The sequence below is a fragment of the Gossypium raimondii genome, chromosome 7 (assembly GCF_025698545.1).
Source record: "Gossypium raimondii isolate GPD5lz chromosome 7, ASM2569854v1, whole genome shotgun sequence".
Taxonomy (NCBI): domain Eukaryota; kingdom Viridiplantae; phylum Streptophyta; class Magnoliopsida; order Malvales; family Malvaceae; genus Gossypium; species Gossypium raimondii.
This window is the reverse complement of record NC_068571.1, coordinates 28011886-28037015: the sequence shown is the minus strand read 5'-3', so window position 1 is coordinate 28037015 and position 25130 is coordinate 28011886. Positions and strand designations below refer to the sequence as shown.

The 25130-nt window shown below is 34.3% G+C and overlaps 2 protein-coding genes across 4 annotated transcripts; both read left to right on the top strand.

Moving 5' to 3' along the window:
- Positions 1 to 16847: 16847 nt before the first annotated feature.
- LOC105797710 (uncharacterized) lies at positions 16848 to 20603 on the top strand. Its single transcript, XM_012627642.2, has 9 exons — positions 16848 to 17177; positions 17263 to 17329; positions 17422 to 17499; positions 17852 to 17904; positions 18659 to 18742; positions 19631 to 19683; positions 19774 to 19838; positions 19929 to 19987; positions 20142 to 20603. Exons 1-9 carry the CDS (start codon positions 16905 to 16907, stop codon positions 20229 to 20231), a joined length of 822 nt encoding a protein of 273 aa, XP_012483096.1. The 5' UTR covers positions 16848 to 16904; the 3' UTR covers positions 20232 to 20603.
- Positions 20604 to 20928: 325 nt separating this feature from the next.
- On the top strand, positions 20929 to 24355 carry LOC105797717 (probable plastid-lipid-associated protein 11, chloroplastic). Of its 3 annotated transcripts, XR_008197723.1 has the most exons (6): positions 20929 to 21729; positions 21816 to 21881; positions 22180 to 22313; positions 22563 to 23655; positions 23729 to 23830; positions 24070 to 24355. XR_008197723.1 is itself a non-coding variant. In XM_012627654.2 (4 exons), exons 1-3 carry the CDS (start codon positions 21242 to 21244, stop codon positions 22277 to 22279), a joined length of 654 nt encoding a protein of 217 aa, XP_012483108.1. In that variant the 5' UTR covers positions 20931 to 21241; the 3' UTR covers positions 22280 to 22313; positions 24070 to 24355. The 3 variants fall into 3 exon arrangements, 1 of the variants encoding a protein (XP_012483108.1); XR_001134796.2 differs by lacking the exon at positions 22563 to 23655; XM_012627654.2 differs by lacking the exons at positions 22563 to 23655; positions 23729 to 23830 and having other exon boundaries at positions 20931 to 21729.
- The last annotated feature ends 775 nt before the right edge of the window (positions 24356 to 25130 follow it).

The window sequence follows — 25130 nt, the reverse complement described above, 5'->3', positions numbered from 1 at the left end:
TTTAATCGACTATATGCCAAATAGTATATCGATACAGTCTACGTCGAGCGGGTTGTTACAAAATTACTTAATCGAACTTTATTATACTTTCATATTAACTCCGTAAATATTCTTATTTTACATTTATGGACTCGATTTACGAAAATGAGATTCTGAAACCGCATTTTTTAACATCACTGAAAACTGGATCGTTACAAATATAATCTTTTTAAAAAATAAAAAATATATATAAATCAAAACCTCTACTTATTCTTCACCTATAGCTAAACTTGGTATGTTTTCTTAACATTGATCATTAATTACTATTATACATGGGGTATTTTCTTCATTTTAGTTTTAAGTTTTGATTTTTAAGGAGAACGTAGGGAATAAAATAGTTCGATGAATTATGAGAGAAATTTAAATATAAAAAAATAAAAAGTATTAGATAATCTTGCATAAAAAATTTAAACGAATTCAATTTTGAAACCTTAAATCATGTTCCATATTTTAAATCTGACAATTTTGAGTTGAAAAGATGAACCCATCTCAAGAATCATCTTCAAAAGCGTCACAAGTAAAGGATTATAAAACCATCAGGAGTGAAGCTAGAATTTTTTTTAATGAGGGGCTGAAATTAAATTGTAATTTTTATGATAGTAAAGATGCAACTTTACCATTTTAATAGGCTATATCTTTATAATTTTTAAGGGATTAAATTAAAATTTTATCATTTTTTAGGAGAGCCAAAGTGCAATTTTACCTTTACAAATTTAAAATTTTAAAAATTTTAAAGTATTTAAATAAAAAATTTTCCATTTTAGAGGGGTCAAGCACTGCTAGCCCCCTAACTACTCCCCTGAAAACCATGTCAAATATGTAGGCCAATTTTATTAAAAGATTTGTTCATTTAGCTCCAATCTCATTCTCTAGTAGTCTTCGCAATTAAAAGGCCATTTACTGGTTTATGCAATCAAGAGACACATGCAAGGGCAAAGAAATAACAAAAATAAATAGGGATAAACCCAAAACTACATGAAGTATAGTTTAATGTATAATTGTATATATGAACTTTGATTTTGTGCAATTTTATACATGAAATTTTGATTTGATCTAATTATTGTAAATTATTAACACAATTATTGATATAACATCATTTTATGTTTATATATTGCACACATTAATAATAATATTTATCCAATATAAAAATAAATTGATGTATTTATTTTTTAAAATGTGCATGATTAAATCAAAATTAAAGTTTCGAGTATACATTTAAACCACAATTAGAGTTTCATGTATATAATTGCACCAAATTAAAGTTTATTTATACAATTACACATTAAATCAAAGTTCTCATCCTTGAGAGACTACGAGTGTAATAGGAACATCCGTCGACAAAAGGATCACCCTAAGATGATCATCTCATGGCTATTGAGAACGAATCAAATCCGATGGTTCTATTTCTCAATCTTTCTGACTTGCTCTGTAACATCTCGTTTTTCAGTGGTGTCGGAAACAGTGATTTCGTGGCCACAAATTTGACAAGTGAGCCTGTAAATATTATTATTTAATATTTATGAGTCAATTATTGTATTAAAATAAATTTTTAATAGGAAAATTATGTTATTTGAATGAATAATTAAGTTCAAACAATAAGACCTTAAAGTCAAGTGATTTTAAAAAATAAGGTATCGGGACCTAATTTCTATAAATCAAGCCGTAAATATTTTATTAAATATTCATTGAGTGATATTAAGGTTGTATTAAAGTTTCGTTAATAAATTTTGGTGTTTAAGTGATTAATTAATTGGAAAGGACTAAATTGTAAAGATGTAAAATTTAATGGCTATAGCATTATTGGTATCTAATGGATATAAAAGCATGAAATAAGGGACTAAAGTAGTAATTCAACCAATTTAAAGGATAGTGGATGAACATGGCTTGGTATTTGGTGAAATTTGATTGAGTTTTTAAGGGTAAAATGGTAATTAGTCAATTAAACTTAAAATTAAATAAACCAAAATCTTTCATCATCTTTTACATTTCTTCATTACCGAAGTTCATAGTCAATTTAGCCAGGTAAGTTCATAGCGATTTGTTATTTAATGTAATTCACTTGTGATTATTATTGTTGTTCTCTAATTAATTGACTTCGGTTATTTATATAACGATGAGTGGTGCAAATACTTATGTATATATGAAATTGAGAAGAGATTAATAGTAGTGTTTTTCTTCGAATTGTATTAAATTTATATGCAAATGAGATGAATTTAAATATGTATATGGAAATGAAGAAGTGCCCTTGTTTGTACTTCGGTACCCCTGAATGCACATCTGTGCCATTGTTTGTACTTTGGCGCACCTGAATGCACATATGTGCCCCTATTTGTACTTCAGTACCCCTGAATGCACATCTATGTCCTTGTTTGTACTTCGGTAACCCTAAATGCACATTTGTGCCCCTAATTGCACTTCAGTGCCCCTGATCGCACATTCATGCTCCTGATTGCACATGAGTATAATTATGTTAAATGTTCAATGATCTTCTCAATCATACATGAGTATAATTATGTTGATGATTTTACAGTTAAAGTTAGATATTTATATACATATATGAATGAGTTTGGATTAAATTATTATAGTACATGAAGCATATGATGAACCATTTTCAGTACTAATTTTATAAGTGCTTCATGAATGAATAAAAGGTATTATCAATCTATTTATTTAGTTTTCACATTGTTTAGTGAAAGTAAGTGATTCCGGGTTAATATGTTTATATGAAACTTTGAAATGAAAGATGAATTACAGAATGATTATATGTTAAATGTGTAAGTATTATGGTAAGGAGAAACATTTAAGTAAAATAGTTATAAGGAGAAACATTTGTGCCCTTGATTGCACTTCGGTGCCCCTGATCTCACATCCGTGCTCTTGATTGCACTTTGGTGCCCCTATTATGCATCCACGATGCCCTTGGTGTGGTTTAGTTACCCGAGTATCCGAGTTAAGTTATTAGTTCATCGGACTAAATGTTAGTAGAATTTACAAAATTATTTATGTGGTTAAAGGCTAATGTATAGACAAGTTAGTAGTAAATGTTAAATGTTCAATGATCTACATGATCATACGTGAGTATAATTATGTTGATGATTTTACGGTTAAAGTTAGATATTTATATACATATATGAATGAGTTTGGATTAAATTATTATAGTACAGGAAGCATATGATGAACCATTTTTAGTATTAATTTTATAAGTGCTTCATGAATGAATAAAAGGTATGATCAATCTGTTTATTTAGTTTTTACATTGTTTAGTGAAAGTAAGTGATTACGGGTTGATATGTTTATATGAAACTTTGAAATGAAAGATGAATTACGAATTATTATATGTTAAATGTGTAAGTGTTATGGTAAGGAGAAACGTTTAAGTAAAATAGTTATATGGAATGCTTATGAGAAAGAAAATACATGTTTTTGTATATGCAAAGCTACACTAAATGTCCATGAGAGGTGTATTAAATAGAATAGTGAAAGTTAACTTATGATTTAATGAAAACTTATGCATAGTTGTTTATTCTAATATGTTTAGTAGTTAGGTTACCTTTATACGAACTTACTAAGCATTATTGCTGACGTTAGTTGTTTTGTTTTCCTGTAGGTCATCGAAAAGCTCAATTTAGTTGAAAGCTCGTTAGAGACCTATCACACTATTCAGCAGTTTATTCGGTAGCTTTTAAGCATTTTTGGCTAAGGTTATAATGGCTAAGGTTATAATGGCATGTATTGGTGGACTTGTGTTTAATGTTAGTTGATAAGTTCCGTATGTATATGTTATCTTGGTTGGTGTGCTTTTGGCACTTTGATACTTAATGGTTGGTGTTTGTATGGTCAAATTGATGTATGTTTGGAATGATCATATTTAGTATGTGTTGGTATGTTTTTAATGTGGCAAAGTTGAGTTATGCTTTGAGGTAGATATAAGCTATTTTTAATGGTATAATTGTGGTCATATATGGTAGTTTTGATATGGAAATAGGTTAGTTGTGAATGGCTGATAAATGGATAAAAATGCACATGTTTTGATAGGTTTGATGAATTCTGATTGAGGTGCCTTTTGGCATATTGGTTGTATAGAGATTTAGTCATTTTATGCATGATTTGGGTATGTTTAAAAGCCTTGTTTATATGTGAAATTGACTTGTAGGCTCATGGTTAAATGGGTGAAAGAAATGGCTTGATTTTAGCTACTTTTTTGTCCACACGGGCGTGTGTCTCAGCCGTGTGTGACACACGGCCATGCGACACCGTCGTGTGTCCCTATAGGTTTTAAAGGTTGCTTTTCGAAAGATATATGGCCTAGGATATAGCCTGGAACACGGGCGTGTAAGGCCATTTCGAGAGTTACACGGCCTGGCATACGGGCGTGTGGCTTGGCCATGTGACCCAAGTTAGTGAGTTACACGTGTACGGACACAGGCTGGGACACGGTCGTGTGTCCCTATTTCAAATTTTACACGGCCTGAGACACGTAGGTGTGTCGCAATCGTGTGATTCATACGACCGTATGACCCCTACAGTGTGAATTTTCTAACTTTTTCCCGAACTTTCTAAATGTTTCCAATTTAGTCCAAATTTGTTTCTAAAGTGTTTTTAGGGCCTCGAAGGCTCGATTAAGGGACGATAAGCATGTGAATGAATGATTTAATTCATGATTTTATTAATGTATGAAATGTATGTTTTTATGTTATGTTTTTACAGTAATGCTCCTTAACTCTATTCTGGCGACGGATACGGGTTAGGGGTGTTACATGCTCCTACAGAACCAATGTTGAAAAGATTGAGAAAAACTAGTCACTCACAACCACTGATGAAGGATTCCTCAAAAATTTAAAGATTAGTAATCCGTTTTAAAAATCAAATGGGTTCGATCTTATACATATGCAAGGAAGGTAATAAAAAAATAAGATAAGTTCTTTTTTACTTTTATCACATAGGAGCAGTGCGAGATAAAATTTTCATGCACAGTTTTGAATGAGAGAAAGAAGTGAGGAATACCCTTTTTGACTCTGACTCTCCCACTCCAGTAGTTTTTTTTCTCTCCCAGAAAAGGAGGTGATCGTACCTTCCAGTATGGCTACCTTGTTACAACTTCACTCTAGTCACTAGCCCTTCCTTCGGCATCCCCCTCCTTGCAGTTAAGGTAACAACTTCGGGTATGGCCAGCTCCTATAGTGTGACGGGCAGTGTGTACAAGGCCCGTGAACAAATTCACTGTTGTATGGTTGATCGGCGATTACTAGCGATTCCGGCTTCATACATGCGAGTTGCAGCTTGGAATCCAAATTGAGGACAGCTTCATGTATACTTTTAAGATTTATCCCAAATAAACAAGATGAAGAAATAATTTTAAAGAATTTTAGAAAGACTTATTGGTTCATAATTTTTTTATTTTTTAAAAAAATTATATTTTTTAAATTTTTATGTTTTTATTTAAAATATGAAAAAATTTATTTTTAAAATTTTTATATACTTTCAAAGGGTAAGGACCAAATTGAAAAAAAACTGTACATGTTAAGGACTACATAATTATTTTACCTTTGACACCGTTTGTAACAGCTCGTTTTTCAGTGGTGTCGAAACCAGTGGTTTCAAGACCACAACTTTGACTAGTGAGTTAGTATTTTATTATTTATTTGTTATTTATAAGGTTATTAAAGTGTTATATTAAAATTTAGTTAGAAAATTTTAACGTTTAGATAGTTAATTAAGTAAAAGAACTAAATTGTAAAAGTTGCAAAAGTAAGTCATTATTAGTTTATATGTGTTAAATGGATGTAAAAATATGAATGGGAGGTTTTAATTAGTAATTAGACCATAAGTGCTTATAATGGACGGTTTAAGGAAGGTATGTTTTGAAATTTCATTTATTTTTAAAGGGTAAAATGGTAAATAAATTAATAAGATAAACAAAATAAACAAAACATGTTCATCTTCTTCAATTCTTGTTTGAGGAAACTGAAACCACCATTGCTAAGCTTTTTTAATATTCAACCAGGCTTAACTTGATGCATGGTATATGTTTTTCAATCCATTTTTAGTAATTTTTATGTTTTTGAGATTATTGTTGTAACGCCCTGAATTATTTCATTTTGTTTCTGTGAATTTTGTTATAAACATGTATTTGCTTCAGTGGCTAAGTGTTATACTTGTGTGTTTGAGGTCGTGGGTTCAAGTCCCACTTTTGGGAAACAAGTTATTTTTTATCCTAGCCTATTCATTGGTGATTGGGTTTATATTTTATCTTCAGTAAACTTATATTAGAATGAGCCTGCTAGTTCGAGTGCTAAGATGTTAGCTTGTTCTAAGGTCTTGTGTTCAAATACTTGTATGAGTGTGAATATTAATTTTTACTTTGTTTATGTGATAGAGATTTGATGGAGGTGACACTCTGAGATTTTTAAATGAGGTTTTCTCTGTTTCCACTCTGTCAAAATTTCTTTTTCTTTTACTCTTCAATTTCTGTCGAAATTTTCCCTTCAAATCACGGTGCTTTAACTTTTCGAGTCCTTTGTGTTGCTTTGTAGGTAAGGGGTTCATTGTGGTTTGGGGGAATTCTGAGTAATGTTTTAGTTTCTATTGGTGTATAAAATTGATTCAGTATACCGTTTTGCTAGGTGTTCTTCAGGAAATTCGAAACCCTTCGACTGCGTAGCGAAGTTTAGAGGTCGTCGTAGTCGAGGGTAAGCTTTTGATACGTCCTAGTGCAGTTTTTTCTATTGAAATTAAGCGTTTGGTTTCATTGTATTCGAGTGGTCACTCAATTGGAATTGAGAAATTGAGTTTGATTGTGGGAAATTGATTGCCGATTTTAGGTACTGTTCACTCTGGAGGTGCGATTGCTTTGGAAACAAACCAAGCGTGTAACGAAAATGCGAGAAAATATGGTTCGGTGAAAGCCAAAAATGTGGCGTATCAACACCACACAAGCATATGTCTGCCATGTGCGACACACGACCGTGTGACAGGTGAGTGTGTAGCCGTGTGGGTCATACGACTTAGGTTGATTTGGGCGTGTGGGCCGTGGGCCTTCCGTAGAGTCGATAAGGGCAAAACAAACCCTAATGCCTTAGATCTGCTAATCTGATAGACTGATTTGAGTATTAAGAAAATTTATATGTATGATTTGAGTATTTTGTATAAATATGTATGATATTTGTAATTCTATAATATCTATTTATCTGTTATCTGTATCTGTATATGGGGTGGGATTTGTATATGTGGAGGATGTGTTCTGTAAGGCTACATTTCGCCAATATACTAGCAGCTTGGCTACAAACTATTCTGATAAGTGTCGTATAGCCACTATGTGGTGCGTAGAGATGGGTGGGTGTTTTAAACCTCGTGTGGTGTATTGGGAAGGTCAGATATGTAAATTATAAGGGTAGGACTTTGCATATATGCATGACTCTGATATAATCTGATTCTATTAAGGACTATGTCCGTATCTATTCTGCTATGTGAGAAATTTGTATTTATATGCATGTATGTTACGTTGAGTTACACACTAAGTTTTGAAAACTCGCATCCGTTTATCTGATCTGTTCAGGTAATCCTCAGGCATAGGCAGGTCGGTGTGACAGAGGCTCAACGGTGACCACTAGTATGGAAATCGTTTTTAGTTAATAATTTAATTAATTTTTTGGACTGATGCACAACAATTGAGCTTTGAATGCTCCTTTTGAAAATCTCCTTTTACGTAAGAATGCTCCTTTTGTTGGACTGATGCACAACAATTGAGCTTTGAAAAGCTCAAGTCTGTTCTGACTCAAGCTTCTGTTCTGATACAGCCTGAATCTGGTAAAGAGTTTGTGGTTTATAGTGATGCATCACATGTCGGGTTGGGATGTGTTCTAATGCAAGGTGGTAAGGTTGCAACTTATGCGTCCCGACAGCTTAAGTCACACGAGGGAAATTATCCGATGTATGATCTTGAGTTGGCTACCGTGGTTTTTGCTTTAAAGATTTGGAGACACTATCTGTATGGTGAGAGGTGTATCATCTACACCGATCACAAGAGCTTTAAGTACCTCTTTACTCAAAAGGAGTAGAATCTTAGGCAGCGTAGATGGATCAAGCTACTTAAGGATTATGACTGTACGATAGAGTATTATCTCGGTAAGGCCAATGTGGTGGCCGATACTCTCAATCGTAAAGTAATGTCTGATTTGAAGGCGATGTTTGATTGCCTAAATCTATTTGAAGATAGGAGTCTGTTAATTGAGTTGCAAGTTAAGCTGACTTGGATTGATCAGATTTAAAAAAAATAATTAGGGGATGATTCTCTGATTCTGCAATTTCGTCAGGTAGAGAGTGGTAGTACATCTGATTTTGGCCTAAATAATGATGGGGTTCTGTGTTTCTGAGGACGGGTTTGTGTACCAAATGACTCCGATTTGAGACAGTCTATTCTGAGGGAAGCGCATAGTAGCTCTTATGTTATGCATCCCGGTGGAAATAAAATGTATCAGGATCTAGGTGAATTGTATTGGTGGCCGAGTTTGAAACGAGAGGTAACACGTTAAGATTCCCTTATGGAAATGGGAACGGGTAAAGATGGAATCCGTTATTGGGTTGCCTTTGACACCTACCAAGAAAGATTCTGTTTAGGTTATCGTGGATCAGTTGACCAAGTCCGCTCATTTCATTCTGGTTCGAACAGATTACTCACTGCAAAAGTTGGCCAAGCTCTACATTTTAAAGATTGTGAACTTCACGGGGTTCCAGTTTCGATAATATTTTATAGAGATCCTCGCTTCACTTCTCGATTTTGGACAAAACTTCATGAGGCTTTGGGTTCAAGATTGGACTTCAATACTGCGTTCAATCCTCAGATCGATGGCCAATCTAAAAAGGTGATTCAGATACTGGAGGACATGCTTCTGGATTCCGTGATTGATTTTCGAATGAGTTGGGAGGATTTTTTGCCATTAGCTAAGTTCGCCTACAACAACAGTTTCCAATCTAGCATTCAGATGGCACCTTACGAGGCTCTATATGGTCGTAAGTGTCGTACTCCACTGCGTTGGACTAAGTTGGGTGAACGATGAGTTTTGGGTCCTGAGTTGGTTTCCGAGACTAAGGATAAACTTAGATTAATTCAAGATCGTCTTAAGCCAGCTTTTGATAGACAGAAGTCCTGTGTCGATCTGAAAAGTAGAGATATCGAGTACTTTGTGGGTGACTTTGTATTTCTTAAGGTGTCTCCGTGGAAGAAGGTTCTGCGGTTCGGACGTAAGGGCAAGTTGAGCCCTAGGTTCATTTGGCCGTATCGAATTCTGAAGCGTATGGGACTGGTTGCTTATGAGTTAGAGCTACCTTTGGAGTTAGACCATATCCATGATGTGTTCTACGTCTCTATGTTGAGGCGGTATCGGTCTAACTTATCTCACGTTGTTTCTGTTAAGGAGATTAAGGTTAGACCAGATTTGACATTTGAAGAGAAGCCGATTCAAATTTTGGATCGAGATGCAAAGATTCTGAGGAAGAAGTCTATCCCGTTAGTTAAGGTTCTTTGGTGGAATCATGGCACTGGAGAAGCCACGTGGGAACCTGAGGACTTGATGCGTCAATAGTATCCTCATCTATTTGGATCAGGTAAATTTCGAGGCTGAAATTTCTTTTAAGGGGTAGAGTTGTAACGCCCTGAATTATTTCATTTCGTTTATGTCAATTTTGTCATAAACATGTATCTACTTCAGTGGCTAAGTGTTCTGATTATGTGTTTAAGGTCTAGGGTTCAAGTACCACTTTTGGGAAACAAGTTATTTTTTATCCTAGCCTATTCTTTGGCGAATGAGTTTATATTTTATCTTCAGTAAACTCATATTACAATGAGCTTGCTGGTTCGAGTGGTAAGATGTTATCTTTCCCTAAAGTCTTGTGTTCGAATCCTTGTACAAGCGTGAATATTAATCTTTGCTTCGATTGTGTGATAGAGATTTGATGGAGGTGAAACTCTAAGGTTGTTAGATGAGGATCAAGGTATGGGTTAGTGGGGATGTGGTTGTTATTGGGGAGTTAGGATATTGACCAATTTTTTAAAAAAATTTTTAATTTTTCTCTCTCTTCTCAAATTCTTTCTGACGTCAGTTTCTACTTTTCTCCTCTTTCTGACGTTTTCTCTGTTTTCTTTCTATCGAAATTTCTTTTTCTTTTCCTCTTAAATTTTTGCCAAAATTTCCCCTTCAAATCGTGGTACTTTAACTTTTCGAGTCCTTCATGCTGCTTCGTAGGTAAAGGGTTTGTTATGTTTTGGAGGAATTTTGAGTAATGCTTTAGTTACTGTTGGTGTATAAAATTGATTCAGTATACCATTTTGCTAGGTGTTCTTTAAGAAATCTGAGACCCTTCAGTTGCTAGTGAAGTTTAGAGGCTGCCATAGTCGAGGGTAAGCTTTTGAAATATCATAGTGTAGTTTTATCTATTGAAAATACGTGTTTGGTTTCACTGTATTCGACTGGTGACTCGATTGGAATTGAGAAATTGAGTTTGATTATGGGCGATTTATTGTCGAGTTTAGGTATTGTTCACTCTAGAGGTATGATTGCTTCAGAAACAAACCAGGTGTGTAATGAAAACGTGAGAAAACGAGGTTCGGTTAAAGCCAAAAAAGTGGCCTATCGACGCCACACGGACATGTGCCTGGTCGTGTACGACACACGGTCGTGTGACAGATGAGTCTATGGCCGTGTGGGTCACACGGCTTAGGCCGATTTGGGTGTGTTGGCCCACATGGGCATACTACACAGGCGTGTGGGTCGTGGGCCTTCCGTAGGGTCGGTAAGGACAAAACAAACCCTAATGCTTGAGATATACTAATCTAATAGACTGATTTAAGTATTAAGAAAATTGATATGTATGATTTGACTATTTTGTATAAATATGTATGATATCCGTATATAAGCATGCGGGACGTGTTAATTTTGTAATATCTATTTATCTATTATTTGTATCTGTATATGGGGTGGGATTTGTATATGTGGAGGAAGTGTTCTGTGAGGCAACATTTCACCGATACACTGGCAGCTTGGCTGCAAACTATTCTGATAAGTGTCGTATAGACACTATGTGGTGTGTAAGGATGGGTGAGTGTTTTAAACCTCATATGGTATGTTGGGATGGTTGAAGATTGTGTGTAGAGGATGGAGGTAGGACTTTGCATATCTGTATGACTCTGATATAATCCAATTCTGTTAAGGACAATGTCCGTATCTGTTATGTTATGTTAGAAATCTATATTTATATGCTTTATGTTCCATAGAGATACACACTGAGTTTTGAAAACTCACATCCGTTTGTCTGATCTGTTCAGGTAATCCTCAAGCATAGGCGGGTCGGTACGACAGAGGCTCAACGGTGACCACTAGTATGGAAACCATTTTTAGTTAACAGTTTAATTAATTTTCTGGATTTTCTTTGAGAGTTTTGTAATGTTGGGACTCTCTGGACTATTTGTTTTAATTTTGGTTTTGGATGTGTTTTTTTATTTTTATATTGCGATGTTTGACAAAACCAAGATTTTATGTAAACAAATGTTTTTGAAAATACAAGCTCATTCAAATATTACGACTTTCAAACTTTCACTGCAAAATTACGTTTTACTTAAAAAGACAAACAAATTATGGTTTTATAAAAGAGTATAATATGATGTTTTTTTCCTAAAACGTGGACTCTATTAGTAACAATTAACATGAGAAATTTTAACATAATAAGATTGATTTCAAAACCGTTCTTCGTAACATTCTCAGGTTCGGCCATAACGTCTAGGCCGAGTTTGGGGTGTTACAATTGTAGCTTAAGCTAACTAACCCATGGACTAATTCATAAAATTGTTAAATGTTTAGAATTTTACCATGGATGAATTTGTGATGTTCTTGAATTTTATGATAAATTATTAAGTTTGATAGTTAAATATGACTATTTTGTAAAGTGATTTTAGTTAGTTTTAAAGTTTAAGGACTAAGTTGTTAAAATTGTAAAATATCATGTAATTCTTGTGATAAAGTAATAAAAGTGGACTGTTTAGGGACCATATAGAATTCGGCACAAGGGTTTTTGGGTTAATTTGTGATAATTGTGAGAACTTCGGTTTTAGAGATCAAATTGAATAAAAGGTGAAAGTTTAGGGTAAATGTGTAAAATGTTATAAAAGGGTTAATTGCACGAATTTAGGTGTTTTAAGATGTTTAAATTGGTTAATTGAATTAAATTATTATATTTAGATCAAGAAACAGACAAGTCTGTTGATAAGCGGGGGAAGGAAAAAGTCGTCGAGTAATCGTCGTCATTTGTCGTTAGATATCATATTTTGGTAAGTTCGTATTACATTTGTTACATTATTTATGTTTAACTTATTATATGTTTGATAATATGAAATTTAATGTTGTGATGATTAATGATTCGAAAGGATAAAGTTGAGTATGAAATGTCTCAGAAAAGTAGAATAAGCCCGTGTAAACTTAATGAATAGCTAGGATACAAATTACATGTCATTAGGGTGTAACAGGTTTTGTGTTGGTGTATATTTAGCAGGCTTCGAATTGGTGTATATTTAGTAGGCTTTGTGCTAGTGTTGTATTAGTAAGCACTCTATATCAGTGTTTTATTTAGCAGGTACTATGTACCAGTGATAGATACCGTACCAATAGCTTGAGGTCCTGCATGTTTTGTCGATTCTCTGAGGCTTGTGTGAACAACATCGCATATTGGTTAATATCCTTATTTTAGCTCGTATGAGCACTACCCTCCGTGTATCCAAAGTTGATTTGCTATTGTTCTCCAGGTAAAACAATTATCTATTAAAGGAAAATGGAATGAGATGACATGATGATCTATATATTGATACATGGCTATTTGATGTTGTGTTTTGATTATATGAATAACCCAGGTTTAATTATTTCGAGTAGTTGGATTGATGGAATATGATAAATGAATTATTAGTTTCATTGTTATGTACGACTTATATTTAAATTTTCAAGTATGATATGTTTGATTTTACGAACTTATTAAGCTTGTTTGAAAGCTTACTTTATTCGGTTTATTTCTTTGTAGATTGTCGAACTTTTGCTGTTGATTGAAACATCGTTGAAGATCAAACTATCTGGCGATTCATTCTATAGTTATTCGTTAAATTTGGCCCAGTTATAAGTGGCATGTAAATAGGGTTTTGTTTATGCAAATTATAAGCATTTTGGTCATATGTTGTGCACTTAAAATTATGGTGTATGTGTTGGTGTAAATCCTAGGTGGTAAATTGTTTGGTAATGGTTGTGATGGTGGATGCATATGGTGATATCTAGATGTATTCAAATGGTTGTTTTGGTATGTTTAGGTTAATATGCAATTTGGAATGTTTGAAGATTTATGAATGGTCAAATTTGTTATGTTAGGTTATGCATTTGGAATAAGGTATTTGAACATTTAAAGGTTTGGTTTGTGGATGAACTTTGATATTTGCTATTTAAAGTTTTAATGATGTTTGAAACCAAATTCTGTACATGTTTTGATTGAATGGTTGTTGTATATATATTTGAATTATGGTGCCAATGAGGGCATATTGGTTAAGCACTTAGGTTGATTGTGAATTTGTATGTTTTGGCTTGTTTAGGTACATTTTACATAGGTTTGATTGTTGGTTATTGCATAGCTTGGAGCCCAAGCACTTGGATGTGAAATGACTTGATTTTGAAGGTAGTTTTGGGCACACACAACCTGTGACACGGGCTACCACATGGCCGTGTGCCCCACACGGTCATGTGACACGGTCGTGTACCCCACACGGTCATGTGGCACGGCCGTGTGATTCTTTAATTTTTGGTGTAGGATTGTCCACACTATCTCAGAGAGTTACACGACCTGGCAACACGACCATGTGATCATATTTTTGAATTGTACATGGTTTGAGAACACGGACGTGTGGAGTAGCCACACGGGCTGGCCTCTTTCACATAGCCATGTGACCCCTATTTACACATTTTACTTAAATTTTTGTAGAAGTTTTGATTTAACCTTGATTTGATCCCACTTTGTTTTAAATGTTCCGTAAGCTCAATTTAGGTCCCAAATTTATTGTAAAGCATAGAAACGAGTTTCAATGATTTATTTTGTTGTTATTTACTAGAAATTATAGAAAATATTTGAGATTTGCTGTTGTAACACTTTATAGCTCGGATCGGCGGACTAGATCGGGTATAGGGTGTTACACTCTTAACTTTAACGACAACTTAGACAGAGGGACTAGGATTTTTATATAAAAATATAGGGACTTAATGTCTCAAAATTAAAGTATAGGGACAAAATTTTAAATTTTAAAAGAGTATAGAGACCTTTGGCACATTTAAACCTTTATTTTGCTACTACTTAATTTATCAATTGGTTTAAATATGCCAAAGATCCTTATACTCTTTTAAAACTTAAAATTTAGTCCCTAGATTTTAATTTTGAGACATTGCATCCCAATTTTTTATTTAAAAATCTTGGTCACTTAGACTAATTTTTCCATTAAAGTTAAATGTCAAAGGTAAAATAACTTTTTAGCCTTCAACATTTATATATTTTTCAATTTATTCATTACACTTTAAAACTACATAAAAATTAAAAAAATTATTTTTTCATATTTTAAATAAAATAGCTTTCTTTTACCTAAATAATATTAAAAAATAAATTAATTACTGAAATGAGTCACTCAAAAAACGATTTACCAAAATGGAGTGTTTTGAACAGTAACACCGAGTGGTGCCTGACAAACTAGTGGCATCACCCAACTTTTCCCCAAAATTATTAGGCAATCGTTAGACCATCATCAGGTTTTTTTAAAGAGTGGGGGTAATATACAAGTTACATGAGCATGAAAAAATGTTATTTTTAAAGAGTGAAGAGGAGTTGTCAGGCGGCACCAGACTGAGTAAGAAAAAATTTGATTGAAAGTAAAAATAGGCTAAAAGTAGGCTTGGAAACAATAAAAAATAAGACTGAAAAAGGAGGAAATAAAGAGACCCATGACTGTAAAAAAATAAGTTTTTAATTGTGGAGGGGCATTGTCAGGCGGCACCCACTTTTTGTAGACAAGCTAACTCGTGAATACATGTAAAGAAGAAATCTGTAAAAAAAAAAAAGAAGTAAAAAAATGCCTAATTTATTACATGCATTAAAAAATTTTTAATTGTTTAATCCACTATAAAGGGTTGGTCTCCCCTTCCCATGCACCACTGATTGCTGTTAATAATAATAATAATAAAAGACAACCGGTGGTGCTTGGATGGCGGGGACCAACCCTTTATAGTGGGTTGAGCAATTAAAGAAAATTGAATGCATGTAATAAATCAAGCTTGTTTTTTACAGCTTTCTTCTTTACATGCATTCATGGGTTAGCTTTGTCTGTAAAAAGTGGGTGTCGCCTGACAACGCCCCTCCACCAATTAAAAACTTATTTTTTTATAGTCACGGGTCCTCTTATCTTCCTCCTTTTTGACCCTTACTTTTTAGCGTTTCCAAGCCTACTTTTAGCCTATTTTTACTTCCAGTCAATTTTTTTTACTCAATCTAATGCCGCCTAACAGCTCCCCTCCACTCTTTAAAAATAACATTCTTTTTAAACTCGTGTAACCCGTATATTACCTGATATTCCTTGCACAAACTAGTGCCAACTGTATATAGTGGCGGCACCAAAGAAATTCCTTTTTAAAAAGAAAATTTGATGATGTCCTAATGATTTTGGGGAAAAGTTAGGTGGTGCGGCGAGTTTGTCAAGCATCACGCAGTGTTATTGTTAAAAACATTCCATTTTGGTAAATAATATTTTGGGTGACCTATTTCGGTAATTAAATTATTTTTAATATTATTTAGGTAAAATACCAATAAAAACATATTTTTAAAAATATATATTTAAAATTAAAAATTTATGAAAAATACTCTTTAAAATTAAAAAATTAAAAATATAAAATAAATCTAAAATTCAATGTTATCTAAACGGACCAAACCGGTTAGTCGAACCAGTTGGACCGAGAAGCACTTGGGGTATCGATTTGGTGAGAGGTAAAAAACTGGTTAACTTGCGTACAAGTATGGACTAATTGAACCAAGCTAAAAACTCGGTTGAATCGATAGTTGAACCAATTTCAAACTAGTTTGACCAGTTGGTTCCGAGAACGACTAGTCAACCAGCTCAAAGTAAATAAATTATTAAAAAATAAAAAAATTATAAAAACCAAATCAACTACCAATTCAATTGGCTTTTTAGCCTGGTTCAACCAGTCCATATCGGTTTGCAAGTTAACCATTTTTTACCTCTCACAAGTAAGCTGATTCTTAGTCCAACCGGTGTAGTCTAGTTTAAATATCATTGAATTTTAGGTTTTTTTTTATAATTTTAAAATATTTTTTAAAAATTCATTTTTATTTTTTTACTTTTTAGTTTGAAAGATTTTTTTCATAATTTTTTAATATAATTTTAAATTTTAAATTTTTTAAGATATGAAAAAAATTAAATATAATTTTTTTACAATAATATGTTCTTTTAAAGGGAAAGGACCAATTTGACAAAAAATATAAATATTGAGGACTAAAAAAGTTATTTTACCTTTGATATCATTAACGTTAATAGTAAAATTAGATTGAAGGGACCGAGATTCTTAAATTAAAAAAATAAAAGGAGTAAATTTCTCAAAATTAAAGTATTGGAACTAAATTTTAAATTTAAAAAGAGTATTTCAATTTAAAGTGTTAACTAAAAAAAGTAAAGGGGCATTATGTAAAACTGACCCGATTATCTAGCGGATCCTTCAAGTGTAAAATGGAACATTCGGGGATTGGTATGGTTGGCCCCTCAAAACTAATTTGGGCAGCAGAAAGTTTCTGAGATGGCAAAACAATTACCACCCATGGCAACGGTCTCTGATTCACCAGAAGATAGTCCAAACCCTAATCCACCACCATCGCCGCCCAGCGATTTCCCTTCTAAAAGCGAATCGAATGCTCCCGAACAAGTCACTCCATGGATGGATTCCGCTGTGGAGCAAGCTCTTCTATACCAGAAGATCATCGAACAGAACGTTAACGACGCTATCAAAGCTTCTAGATCTCGACTTTCAGAAATTCGCTCCACCTCCTCAGCTCATTTTAATCTAACCATTGTACGCTTCTCTCTCTCTCTTTTTAGCCGAGAATTAGGAGAAGGGGAAATTTATTTTATTTTATTATATACTTTTAAATTGCTAGGAGTCACTTAAAGATGTCAAATCACAACTTGATGTTTACGAGGATTTGGCATTCGGCAAAGTTAAAGGTCTGTTCCGTCAACCCATTCAATCCATGCACGTTCTGCTTGTAACTTGAAGAATTAATTTTCGGTTTTGAGGTTTCACATTTTTGTTGCAGAGGGGATTAATATTGCAGCTTCGAATCCATTGATCACCGGCGGTGCTGCTGTTGGCTTGGGATTCCTGGTACTTAAAAGTATGGTTCCTAGGTTGTATATGCAACAATGGGCATCAATTAAAACCGTCTCTATCCTTTTTGTATATGATGAAAATGATGCTACCATGTAATTGTACGAGCAAATGTATATGCATAACTCGCTATTCATTGAGACTAGCTCTTTCTATGGTCTGGTGTTGTTTGTCATGACCAATTTTAATGATTAGTTTAAGTGTTTTAGAATTGTTAAGGGGTCCTGATAAAGTTGTTCCTTAGAGAACTTGCAGGTTTACGATTCCCAGCCTTGCAAGTGCCAAGTTTGCTTAATTCCTTAAATGACATATTAAGCAATTCTCTTCATCTTCTTACTTCTAGTTGTTGCAATGTCCAGGGCCAAGACATTTACTGTATTACAAGACTTTGCGTCTTTTTCAGAGCGAAGAGGTGAGTTAAATATCGTTCGCCTTATACGTTATGATTTATTGAGTCCCCTTTCTGTCCTTTTTGTTGGTGGGTTTATTTAGCTAATAAATACATATACTCAATTTGGATTCTGGAAGACACACTACTTATTCTCATTTTGGATTTTAGAAAAGGACATGAATGAGATTTCTAACTACATGCAAAAAGTTACCCTCCCAGGACATTGGAATGTTAGGTCTGTATAAACTACAATTTCTCAAAGAGTGAAATCCATACCTACCTGCAACAGAATCTTGAATTCCATTTTCTTCCTGAAAGTTCAAATCTGTTAACCTACTTGCAATCATACACATTTTTCATGGTAAAAGTATGGAAACAATTGGCTATCCCAAATTTGTATCAACTCTAAGGATTATTTAAGTTTGCAGCATAGAAGGTAGTAGAATTTTGATATGTCAAGGGAAAGTTGAAACAGCTTGTTGTAGTAATGTTGGAGGAGCTTTTTCTAGCTTCTTCTTCCATATTGCTTGAATGAATGCCTCCCAAACTGTTTTTTGGATCTTCTATTTCTTTTTGCACATCATGGTCCATGCAGTGATGTTTTTATCAGTTTTTACTGTTTACGACACAATCACTCAGTTCAGGAAGCATCTTTCTGAATTTATTAGATTATTTTGAACCAAAAAAAGAAAGCTCATTATAGTTGGCAACACTCATTAAACATCTTATCAGTTTAAAGCCACTATCATTTATGTCCTACTATTTGTTGTTGCAGTCCTTGATTTCCAAAGCTGATATTAGAGTAAAGGAACTGAGACAATCAATTGACCGTCTCAAGGCTGAAAGTGAGAAGTTAGAGGTAACATTTTCCCCATTAGATTTAACTGATGAAAATTATTGGCAAGCATTCTATTATCATGTGCCTCTGTTGTTTCATGTTTTTATTATTTTGGACATCTGTTCTATGTACAGTGTCTAGCCACTGGTGTATAGTTCAGCATATCTACTCCGTCTTCTAGTGTTGTTTTATAGGCTATTCTTGGTGATGTAAAATTTAGGTTTTCTATTTTATTTTCCCTGATATCTCTACAAACTGGCTGTATCAGAAAATTAGGATTTTGAACCAAGAAGCAAAAATTATCTTCCTCTGGTTTGTGCTGGTTTTTCAATAGCAGGATTTTTTCTGCTTATTGGATTGTTAAATACACTTATCCTAAAAAGTACATAGTTTATGCATGAAAGTTCATCAGTGGTACAGAACTTATACTCTTGGTTTCGGCTGATTCTAGAATTCTTCTGTGTTAAACACATAAGTTATAGCTTTTCTTTCTTTTTTTAATAATAATCTAAAGGTAAGAATGAAATGTTGATGAGAATAGAGAATTCACTGTTTCCTAAGGTATACTTGAGCTGTTTTAATTAGTGCTTTGGGTTGTGTGTTCAATGGGAATCAGTAATCCCCAGGAACTGAAAAGTATCTAAATTGCTGAAATGACTTTTCAAACAGCTTTTATCCAACAAACTGTTCATGCGGTGATGCATATATCCACTTCAAAAGTTTCTTTTTCTTAATATACATCCTGGAATTACATTGACTTCTAGTTCCTATTTGGTAAAACTTTAATGTACATTAGAATATCATTAGGAAATGTGTATTGCACAAATTATAGTGGATCATTTCCCTAGATCAACTTAAGTCCTTTAATCAAGCATATATGAAATATATTTCATAAATTTATGCTTCCAGCGAAGTGCATCAGTAGCCGAAGACGAGCTGATCCGTGGCCGGACAAAACTCAGGTTTGTAATTTCAAATGAAGTGCAGTGTAATGTTAACTTCTGCCTCTTGAGGCTAATTGTTGCCATTGGACATATTCAATTTTGTTTCAGGCAAGCGGGCAAGCAGATCCGAAGTGTAATTCAGTCAGCTTATAAGATTGAAAGACAAGCAGCAGGTATTCAAGTACTTTCTCTCAATTAGGTTCATTGAATTATTTTCAGCATTTGTATGGCTGAGAAAACTTCCTTATATTATGTTGCATCAGGACTAAAAGATACCCTTGGAGAACTTCCAAGCAGAGAAGCATCTCGGTTTCGATCGCAGGTATGTTCTCCGAATATTATGAATGGACTTGGTTTTTGAATATATATATATAAGTATATTGATTGTCATATAATGAAATGCATAGACCATAAACCTGGATGACTGCTGCTGTTTTCCTTGGAAACATTGCTTATATGGAATAATTGATTTGCAGGTTTCCAACCTTGCGTCTCAGGCAAAGCGAGAACGGAATGTTTTGACAAAGGAGGTTTCAAAAATTAGTAATCATGGAATTGCAGTTTGATGCATCTCCTGTCCCTGCTATTTTGTTAAGTTCACATATCACTGTTTTCATCACTAACACAAGATGTTTTGAGTGAATACATTTTGGGTGGAGGTTCTATCATTATATTCAAATTTTAATTGGAGCCTGATGTTTACACGTCGGGGAACATGTATAAAATAAACAAACTTCCTACATGAATTTTAGTATTCCATTTTTAGGGCCTTGGTTTCTGAACTTAGAAGGTCTCAAGGCCTCTTAGTTTGGTCCAATCTATGGAAATAGAATTGTAGTAAACCAGCACGAATATGTCATTAACCCTATGTCTGGGTTGTGAGAAAAATAAATTATTAATCACAAAGGGAAGCAAGTGATATATTATAGTTCTTTCAATTATATCTTTTTCAAAAATAAATTTGAATTAAGTATTTTCATTTTCATATGGTTATATTATTATTATTTAAAAATAAGTTAAAGTATTTGGTGTACTTGTAGTCTGTTTTTATAACTGTAAAATTGATAATTAAGATGAATATTAAATCTTAAATCAGCAGGAATACTTGATTAAAAAGAAGAAGAAAAACACAACATTGTGTATTCAGCAAGTTTCGCGGTAAATCTTTTAATTAGCAAAATTTCACCATCGGCTCAAGTATGAGCTTCTCTTTGTAAAATGTTAAAAAACAGACAGATAAGCTCTAAGCTCACATGCATTTGAAAGGTGAAAGCAGGCAACGACACAGAGCTATGAAGCCGCCATGCCATCCTAGAACAATGTCAGGCAGGAGACAAGCAAGCAAGAAATCGGAAAAAGCCTTCAATTCACGTATAGTATTCCTCGGTTACTGGTGTCGATCCCAACCAATCATAAACAGCTATTTTGGGTTGGCCCAGAAAATTGAAATTGGGAGATTGGACGCCATTGATTACAGTTTTATCCCCCAAATTCCCACTGTGTTTGAACCACAAATTTCAATTTTTTTTTTTAATCTGTTGGTGGTGGCGCGAAGAAATAGAGAAACCCAAGCACCATGTCACTCGCAGCTCTCACTCTATCGTCTCCTCTTACTGTCTCCACTACCACCAAACAAAAACCACGGCCTCCTCATAATCCTAAACCTAAAATCACATGCTCCTCCCTCACTACCCAATCCCAATCAGCCAAACAGCACCTCCTCAATCTCATCTCCGACCAGGAGCGGGGTCTCAAAACCCAAAACGACACTAACAAACGCGATTCAATAATCAAATCCATTGATGCCATGGCCGTTCTGGGCCGCAATACTGTCACCACAGGCGACTCCCTATCCGCCACGTGGCGGCTTCTATGGACTACGGAGAAAGAGCAGCTCTTCATTATAGAGAAAGCTTACCTCTTCGGTACTCAAGCCGGCGACGTTTTGCAGGTCATAGACGTCGACAACAAGACTCTCAATAACGTCATTACCTTTCCACCCGACGGAGTTTTCTTCGTTCGGTCCAGCATTGAAATTGCGTCGTCTCAGAGAGTGAATTTCAAGTAATTACTTCTTCTTCTGCAAAACCTACTTTTCCTTCTTTTCCTCTCGCTTAACGACTGAACAAAATTGGATTTTGAATTTGTAGGTTTACGAGTGCGGTTCTCAGGGGGAAAAACTGGGAGTTCCCATTGCCTCCATTTGGGCAGGGTTGGTGAGTACTTGTATCTTTTTTATATATATTATTGACTGTAGTAATTCTCATTTATTTTGCAGTAATACATAATTTTAGGTCTTGATTTACATTAGGAACTCTGGGTTCCAAGTTTAGCATTTGACAATAAGGTCCACTCCTCCTTGATGCCTTTTCTTAAGTTGCAATTCGGTAAAAACATGTTTAATACTGATAGTGAATATTTCCTTGTGTTTGATGGCAATTTCTTATGGATACGGTTTCCTGTTCTTTTTGAGAAAGCCGAGAAGTGTTTTTCTGATTGTAAGATTCTGTATAGGTTTGAAACTGTCTACCTTGATGATGAGATACGAGTTGTGAAGGATATCAGGGATGATTATTTAGTTGTCGAGCGTGCACCATATAACTGGAAAGAATAAAGGGGATGAACCTTGCCTCTCTTTGTAATCAAATGTGAGCTTTCTAACCCTTTATCTAATTGAAACTTAGTTATTTCTTCCTTCTGTTTGACTTGATGTGAGGTTTTGTTAGAGGCCATTATGAGCTATAAATAACTGGGTAAGAAGTAGTAACTAAAAAAATGTTATTTCACTTTCCGTTCTGTGTTAAGTCAGTATGTACATATAAAATATTCGAGCAAATGCCATATGAAGTCACGAATAAAGGATTTTCCTCCATTTTTCTCTTTATTTTTTTTTTCAGGTGAATGTTGCATGGATGGCCATGCTTTCAAATATTTATCTGAAAAATTCAGGGCTTCTCCCCTGTTCTGATGTATGTTTAACAATATATACCATTTATGTGAATATTTTCCCAACTACTACAACAAAAACAGAGCACAGCCTTATAAGAGCTGATGACTACATGTTGATGCTTGAGAATCCCCCTTTTTTTTTTGTTATATTTTTGCTTCATGCCCATGGGATTTTAAATTCAATTGATTCACCAGGTGCAACAATTTCATATCCATTCAGCTATCAACTCAAGTTATCTTTCTTTTCCTTTTATTAGACATGTTTTCACACTTGCTGTACACAATATTCTACTTTACTCTCAAATTTATGAAACTTTCACTTCGATTGCTTATTTATTTTCTTAGACCACCCTCATGGAAACATATTTTGATCTTTCTGTTTCAAGTATGGACATGTATTAATTGATGAGTGAATTATCTGAGACTGCTTCTTTACTGATTTCATGGGCTTTTTCTCCTTCCATTATTTAGGGTCATTTCAGGAATTAGAGAAAGCAATAACATTTTTAATCTTCCGCATTTAATTATTAATAATTTTCTTTCTTACTTCTAGTTGGAGTTCAACTCCAGATAATTTTATGCAATGAGATATTCAGTTTCTAAAAAGTCAAGGTCCTAGTTGTGTACTTTTTGCCAGGTTTCTAATGTTACTTGCCTTCATTGAAATGATCCTCAAAAGAAGATATCTTCTTTCAAGAGTAAATATATAATCAGTAAATGGTGGATTATATGTCTGTGTGTCTGATATTTGTTAAAGTGCTTTTGTAACTCAAAGCCTTGCAGAAGATACATGAGAACAGCGGCTGGTTTGTTGATGTATATTTCACAATGTAGGCATGAAGTTCTCTAGTTTCCTTTTTTGCTACAGGAATTATGGTGTTTATAGGCTTATACGAGTCCTATTTAACTTGAATTAAGTTTGACTTAAGCTAGGTTTTTGGTTCTCTACTGCTAAAACTTAAAAACTGCTCAAGCATACGTGTTGGCTGTTGGGGTCACCTTCATTCGCATTTTAAGGACTTGTCTATCAAATGCCAAACGGTAATTGAAAATGGTCATTTAGACGAGAGATGGAAAATATTTGCTTGAATATGTTATTATTGGGGATTTGCAGAGTGATGGAAGGAAAAATGTTATAGAAAATGGCTCAACCATAGTCCAGCCCGGACTGAAGGATTAAGAAACATGCCACACGAGCACCCATGCATCTCTCCAGGTAAGAAAAGAAGAAGCAAATTACAAAGTAACCATACAGTTTTCATTTGAGGAGGATACCGTAAACTGTAGGCAGTTGCAGACTTTGCTGAATCTCGATATATTTATTTATACCAAAAGAAGCATGATTTGTGGTCAGGCCGCAAGTTGGGATGGGTGGTTATCTTTTATTGTCTGCCTCATAATTTTCATTTCATATGAGAAGTAAATATTTACATTGATAGCATTGATTGTGCACAGGTGTTTGCAGTCGATGCTGCCAATGATTAGTTGCAAAACACGGGGCTTTCTATCACACTGCTCAAACCATGGCTGATTTCCATTTTGCTCGTTTTGTACCTTTCCAGTGCAACTGGTTGCAACAACTTAGATGCTAGTGCAATTAACAAAGTGAAGATCATAAACAGATAATTGACTGAATCTTACTTTTTGTTCTCATTGTATGTTTAAATATTTTAGCCGATTTACTGACTGCAGGATTCAAAAGCAGGATCCAAAAGGCTTCCGAATGGATAACTTTAAATAATTTATTTTTTAAGATCAAAAAAGAGAGTAAAAACATGAAGTGGGTAGGTAGCATTAAACAATTTCCCTATTTTTGAAAATTCTTTTTTTTTTTTTTTCCATTTTTGCAATACTTTTAGGCATGTACCCAGTCCTTCCATCTACTCGAGTGACCCACTTTTTTCAACGAACTAGTTGTCAGAGATGGCCCAGTGTCTTGTCAGATCTGTAAGTGGCCTTTGTGGGCATGCTGGTATAACGCATTAGGCACGTGCATTTTAAATAAAGAAAGCAGTATCTTCATCAATTTAATAAGCATCGATCAACCTGTTCTCTCATAGAATGTTGGGCTAATTTTAGTTAAGTGTCTGAAAAACTTAATAAAAAAAAGGGCCAAATCATAGTGTTAGAGTACGGTGGAAGTGCTCTGGTTTGTGTACATTACCATTAGGTAGGGCAGGTAAAGCTAAATAGGCGAAGATAGGAATACTACTAATTTGTTATAGAGTGGAAATGCGTACGTAGAAATTGGGCTGGAAGTTGGAATCACCAAGCTTTCACTCACCCAAATCTAGTGAGGCCCGCAGACGATTGCAATTCACATGTGCATGGGACCGGATGTAAGATGAAATTTCATGGAAACATGGGCATGGTTCAATTTGGATGGTTGTCGGGTAAATTAACCCACCTAAAGGAAACAACTTTTACTACCAATAACGCTGAATTGGGTGCACTAATAGTTCTGTTCCGTAAATTCCTCTCCCCAAATGTATCGGCTGTTGCCTTACGATGCTGCT

Coding starts and splice junctions, on each gene's coding strand:
- LOC105797710 (XM_012627642.2), top strand. CDS start 16,905: ATGGCAAAACAATTACCACCCATGGCAACGGTCTCTGATTCACCAGAA. Junction 17,500..17,851: donor GGGATTCCTGGTACTTAAAA/GTATGGTTCCTA, acceptor TGCAATGTCCAG/GGCCAAGACATTTACTGTAT. Junction 19,684..19,773: donor CGTGGCCGGACAAAACTCAG/GTTTGTAATTTC, acceptor ATTTTGTTTCAG/GCAAGCGGGCAAGCAGATCC.
- LOC105797717 (XM_012627654.2), top strand. CDS start 21,242: ATGTCACTCGCAGCTCTCACTCTATCGTCTCCTCTTACTGTCTCCACT. Junction 21,730..21,815: donor TCTCAGAGAGTGAATTTCAA/GTAATTACTTCT, acceptor TTGAATTTGTAG/GTTTACGAGTGCGGTTCTCA. Junction 21,882..22,179: donor CCTCCATTTGGGCAGGGTTG/GTGAGTACTTGT, acceptor GATTCTGTATAG/GTTTGAAACTGTCTACCTTG.